General features: G+C 63.3%; 1 protein-coding gene across 2 annotated transcripts in view; it reads right to left on the reverse strand.

The window, feature by feature from the left end:
* NRBP2 (nuclear receptor binding protein 2) overlaps positions 1–5,127 on the reverse strand; it is a 16,098-nt gene extending 10,971 nt beyond the window's left edge. For both annotated transcript variants that reach the window (XR_004842429.1, XM_035897533.1), the window contains exons 1-9: positions 4,981–5,127; positions 4,566–4,667; positions 4,255–4,344; positions 3,282–3,322; positions 3,095–3,189; positions 2,824–2,847; positions 2,449–2,532; positions 1,600–1,655; positions 730–825 (exon numbers count right to left, since the gene is read on the reverse strand). Coding sequence is in view for 1 of the 2 variants with exons in the window: in XM_035897533.1 (XP_035753426.1) it covers positions 730–825; positions 1,600–1,655; positions 2,449–2,532; positions 2,824–2,847; positions 3,095–3,189; positions 3,282–3,322; positions 4,255–4,344; positions 4,566–4,667; positions 4,981–5,124 (732 nt within the window). In the remaining variant the exon portion in view is untranslated. The remainder of the gene's footprint in view (positions 1–729; positions 826–1,599; positions 1,656–2,448; positions 2,533–2,823; positions 2,848–3,094; positions 3,190–3,281; positions 3,323–4,254; positions 4,345–4,565; positions 4,668–4,980) is intronic.
* Between the last annotated feature and the right edge of the window lie 465 nt (positions 5,128–5,592).

Consider the following 5,592-nt stretch of genomic DNA (forward strand, 5'->3'; position numbering starts at 1 on the left):
AAAGGTGCGCTCGGCGGGCCAGTCCAGGTGTCTGGCAGAGCCCTGCAGCCGACCACTCAGCCTGTCCTGTCCTCTCATTAAACTCCGTAGGTTTGCTCTCCATTCCCTGTACGTGCCTGTGGTCCTCCAGCGAATGTCAAGCTGGCAAGTGAGACGAAAGCTTGGGGAGGGGGGCGTAGATACCAGACAGACCACGAGTCTGATCGGCGACAGGGAGACCCGTAGGATGGGGCCAGACGCCACAGTGACCCATGAAAGGGACTGCCCCAAGCAGCAGGACCCGTCAGTTTGTGCTGCCCGTGCCCAGGGACATGGCAGTCCCCGGTCTGCGCTGAACTGCCTGCGGTGGCCGTGCCTGCGCGGAGCTTGTGCACACGCGTGCTCATCGACACCAAGTGGGGGTCTGCACTCAGCCTTACCGCTGCAGGGCTGACAAACCGGGGCGAGGACCAGCCTCCCATCCCAACCGGCCCAGGGCGGGGGCAATGCCCGTGTCCGTCAGCCCAACACATTCGGCTGCCCTTAGGTTTTCAGGAGGTCATTGTCTCTGTTCCCCATTCCCAGTGCTGCTGTAAGCTGCAGCATGCAGCGGCTCTGACATTCCAGATACCGGCCACGGGGAAGGACGCTGATGGGGAGATTCTTCACCCCATGAGAGATGTCTGACCCGTCTGTGGGTCAGGCTACAGCCCGGTGGCTCTGCCCCAAGGCTCGGCCAGCTGCACTCACCCGCATGTTGGGATCGTCCAGAGAATGCCGTGCCCGCACTATTGCCTCCTCTGAGACCCGTGTGTCCCCGTTAGTCTGGATCTCCAGCACTGCCATCTGGGAAGAAAGGAGTGCAGCCATGTCTGCCTGCAGCCAAGCCCTGGGTCAGTCCGTGAGGGCTTCCCAAAGGGACATCCCCTGGCAGGGTGGCAGCTGCGGAGCTCCTGACCAGGACACGCAGCCCGGCCAGGCCCGTCTCAGGCTCTGGCCACAACTCTGTCCCGAAGGTCCAGCTCTCCTGGGCTCCCCGGTGCTCCCTGGCCACTGCGTCCCTGCCCTCGGGGCTCGTTCCTCCCCTACCACAGCGTTCCAGGCTGCTCACAGGTTGCCGGCAGGGCAGACATGGGAGGCTGCTCCTTGGGCACCCTGCGGACCCAAGGACAATGCGGACGGCACCAACAGCTCCACAGTCTGCCGCAGCAAGCTGTGCTTGGCAGCGCACATCCCCTCGGAGCAGCACGGTCTGTCCTTGCCCCTCTGCCCTTGCCCCTCTGCCCTCCTGTCCCAGGGCTGTCACAGCCCAAGGAGGAAGAGGAGGCACTGGCGGAGGCAGCCGAGCGGCACCAGCCAAGCACACGAGCTAAGCCTGTTGCTGCACCCAGGGCAGGGTGGGCCATGGCAGCGGAAAATGTTCTGCTGACCCCAGCAGAGATGTCTCCATCGCTGCAAGGGATCCCGACAGCTCACAGCGAGGTCTGGAAGAGGGCAAGGAGACTCCTCGGGAAGCTCCCCGGGCCACTGCGATCCCCAGCAGGTTCAGCAAGAAGAATCCTGCCCTGTAACCCGGGGCCGCTGCAGGTTCCCCGGTGCCACAGCCATCCTGCTCCGTACCTCCAGTGCACACATCCCGAAGGAGAAGATGTCCACAGCGGTCCCGTCAGCCTTTTCTGCAAAACCAAGCCAGAGCCACGTCAGGCCAGAGGTAGAGGCCACCAGCCGCTCGCTCTGGGATCAGCCCCTGCACCCTGCCTGTCCCTCTGCCACAGACCCCTGCCCTCACCCCCACCTGACCTCCCTGCCTCTGCCCACGCCTCCTTCCTCACCCCAGCACGCATTTTCCTGCAGTTCCACTCGAAAACCTTCCCCATTTATTGCCCTCAAATTCCTGTGCCAAAATATTCAAGATGGGGCTCACATCGTGAGTTTTCGCATGGCACAAAGCTTCCTTGCTCCTGTTTCCCTGCCCTTCGTAACACGCTTCCGAGTGTTCCTGAGCCACCAGCTGGCCTTTTCAGACCTACCCCTGGTCATGCTGGGATCTTGTTCCCACCCAATAATTGCTAAGGCACACTCCGCTCCCACGGAGTTGTTTTTCCCACGTGCGCAGCTCTGCACTAAGCAACATTAAATTTTACCTGCAGTGTTATCACACAGTCACTCATCATCACAAGACCCTCTGTGACTCATGGCCAACACCTCTAGTTATGAACGCACTGAATAACTCTGCATTGCTGCAAACACGCTGCGCCCACGCCCCGCATGGGACCCCCTCCGCGTCCCCCCGGGCACCCACGCTGCCTGCGCCCCAGCAGACAGACCCTGCACAGGACCCCCTTCCATGCCCCCCCCAGGCACCCAGGCTGCCTGCACCCCCACAGACAGACCCCGCACGGGACCCCCCTCTGCATCCCCCCGGGCACCCACGCTGCCTGCGCCCCGGCAGACAGACCCCGCTCACACGGCCATACTCCGGGGGGAAGAAATGCAAGTTGCGTAGCTCTTCCCTCTCGCTCCTGATGGGGCTTCGCAGGTCGTCAGGCAGGGCTGCAGCAGGGGACGAGAAACGTCCTGCGTCACAGCACTTGTAAGCTGCTCCCCCAGGAGACCCCTGATTCCCGCACCCGTGGGGCACTCGCTCCCCCAGGAGACCCCTCTGTTCCCGTGCCAGGAGCAGCGATTCCCCAAGGGACAAAGGTCCCTCCTGCCCGCAGAGCCCAGGACTGCTCCTCGTGCCGCCGTGCCTCGCTGGCGAGGGGCTCCCCGGGCCCGCGGGGGTGGAGGGTCGGCCCAGGGGCAGGACTGCTGTGCTGGGAGCGGTGGCAGAGGGACACTCACCGTTTGCAAACACCCGGTGCCAGACTGCCGGTCAGCGCCGATACGGAAGCGGACGAGAAAGGCGGCAGGGAGCAGAGGACACAAACAGAAGAGAAGGTAACTCCAAGCCTTGCACAGGTGACCCCCACAGGGACCCTGCCGCTCCCTCCTCCCCTGCCCCCTCGGCTCACCACCCCACACGACCCCACCACATCCCGCGGCGGGCACCCCCCCCCTGCCGACTCCTATCCGCCCCCGGAGCTGTGGGCCTGCGAGGGCGGCAGCTGCCTACCTGAACCAATCTTTATGAGCCCGTTGTGCTGGATGAAGATGGTGTCGCTGGTAAGGTTGCCGTGGATGATGGGAGGCTCGCAGGAGTGCAGGAAGCTGGGGAGGCACAGAGCTGCCCTGAGCACGTTGCCAGTGCCCAGCCCAGCGAGACGCAGGACGGCCGGCGGTGCAAGTGATGGTGAACTTACCTGAGAGCAGACAGGATCTGAGTGCACCAGCGCTTCCAGGCCTAGAGCAGAAACCAGAGCTCTCCGTCAGGTGAGACCCCCACCATCACAGCCCCGCAGCCGGATCGGGTCCTTCCTACCGACCATCCGGTGACTGGGGGAACCAGCCCCCCACCAGCACTGCCGGGACTGTCACTCGGAGAGGAGCCACGCACTGTCCCAGCCACAACAACCTCCCTTCCAGCCCCTGCTCAACCCCACAGCCTCCCTTCCCACCCCTGTTCAAAGACCATCACCAAAGCTGAAGCTCATCCTTGCCCGCAGACAGAGCACTCCTGAGCCCCCAAAACCCTGGTGGAAGCGTGGACGGGCACATCACAGAGGGGGCAACCCAGCTACGGTCGTGGGGCCCATGCGCATGGTCCTCTCTGTACACACCAACATTGAGTCTCAATTCTAGGCGTGCCTAAATGCACTGGTGCGATGCTGAGCTCAAACTCCATGCGAGGGCTTGCAAGGTCAAGCGCAGGGCCCCTAGACTGGTCACCAGTCACAGCCAGCTGAGACCTGCCTGCAAAACCACTACTCAGACCTACACTGAGTGGGTTTGCAGGTGAAACGGGTCCCTTCAACCCAAATAGTAATGACTCACAAGCCCACCGCCCCCGTTGAGGGTGGTGGAGATGCAGGCTTCCCGAAGCATGATGCAGCCCCAGGAGCAGCCTCATGCGGCTGAACCTCACAGCGGCAGCTTCCAGCAGGTTCCCCACCTTCAGGGATCAGCAGGATCCCTTTCTGGGCTGTCCCGGGAAGTTCTGCTCGTGCCCTGGCCCTCACCAAGATGCCATCTCCCTACAGCGGAGCGTCCCTGGGTAACTCGGGGAGCAACCACACATATTTGCTGTGCCTTATAAGAGACCAGAGACCCTCTGCCAGGAGGCACAGAGCTACCCACTTCACCTGGGACCCCCTGTGCTGCTCCCAGGGAACCTACCCTGGCATTCATGGCCTTGTGGTTTTTCTTGGTTTTCTTCAGGAACTGCTTCAGGCTCCCTGAGGACACGTACTCTGTGATGAAGATGACCTGGGAGGGAAGAGAGGTGTCAGCTTCCCAGGCTCCCCGCAGGGCCAGCAGGACACGGCCAGCGCTGGCCCCACGCAGGGCTGGGGACAGGCTGCTGGCAGCAATGTCCAGGGAAGGAAGGGGAGTCCCAGGGACTGAGCAGCAGAGCTGGAACCTCCCCCCAGCTCCCTCCCCCAGCCTGGGGGCCCCCCAGGCACTCTGTCTCCCTGAGGCCTCCCTACCCGAGCCTTCGAGTCCTTCACATCCAGCCAGTATTTGTGAAGCTTTACGATGTTGGGGTGGTCCACAAGCACCAGCTGCTCAAACATGGTCTTGATCTTCTCCTGCGGGCAGAGAGGGCAGGTGAGGTGGCAGGCCCTGGGACATGGCAGGACACCTCCGAGAGCAATGGGACCTGGGGCTGGGGAGCAGGCTGTGCCCCCGGTCGCGACAAAAGCTGCTTTTGGGGTACAGAGGACACATGAAACACTCTTTGAGGGAGGAGCCAAGGGAAAGCACGACGCCACGCCGGCGGGAGCACAGCACAAGAGGCTGGGATTAGCGCTGCTGCCCAGGGCAAAGAGCAGGGGCTGGCGCTGCCGCCCAGGACGGTGCGGGGCGAGGTGGGCACGGTCCCGCCGGGGAGGGATGGCTCACCTCGTGTGCTTTAAAGGCCTTCTTGTCAGTGAAGAGCAGCTCGTTCCAAACCACCTCCACGCCCTCCTCCGTGTCCATGGCAAGGAAGGTGCTCTGGATGCCCGGCATGTTCCCCTGGTTCACCTGCGAGGCACGGGAAGGCATGAGAGCCCGGCTGCAGCTCTGCCCACGGCTCCCAGCCCCACCGGCAGCCCCGCATGGATGTGCTGCGTGGCTGCTCCCTGCTACCGCCGCTGCGGAGGGCTCCAGCCTGCAGGAGGCTCTGGCCAGGACAGGGGGAGGGGAGCAAAGCCCCAGCCCGCTGCCTGCTCTGCCCTGCCCTGGGAGCTCTGGCATCACAGCAGCTGGCAGTTTCTCCGGGATGCAAGGGCACAAGAGCGAGCCAGCGATTCGGAGCAGATCCCATGCCAGCCCCCCTCGACTCTGCTGGCCGAGTGAGGATCTGGCAGGGACAGTCACCCGCTGGCCCCGCTCCTGCGCAGGGACGGGGACCCCTACGTGGACCCCCACTTTCCAGCAGCCGTGGGGGAGCAGCCCACACCCACAGCCGATGGGCACGCTCATGTTGGACAGTGAAAATCAGAAAGTCCAAACAAACCAAAGCCATAACAT

The sequence above is a fragment of the Egretta garzetta genome, unplaced genomic scaffold, assembly GCF_000687185.1.
Source record: "Egretta garzetta isolate BGI_Z169 unplaced genomic scaffold, ASM68718v1 scaffold460, whole genome shotgun sequence".
NCBI lineage: Eukaryota > Metazoa > Chordata > Aves > Pelecaniformes > Ardeidae > Egretta > Egretta garzetta.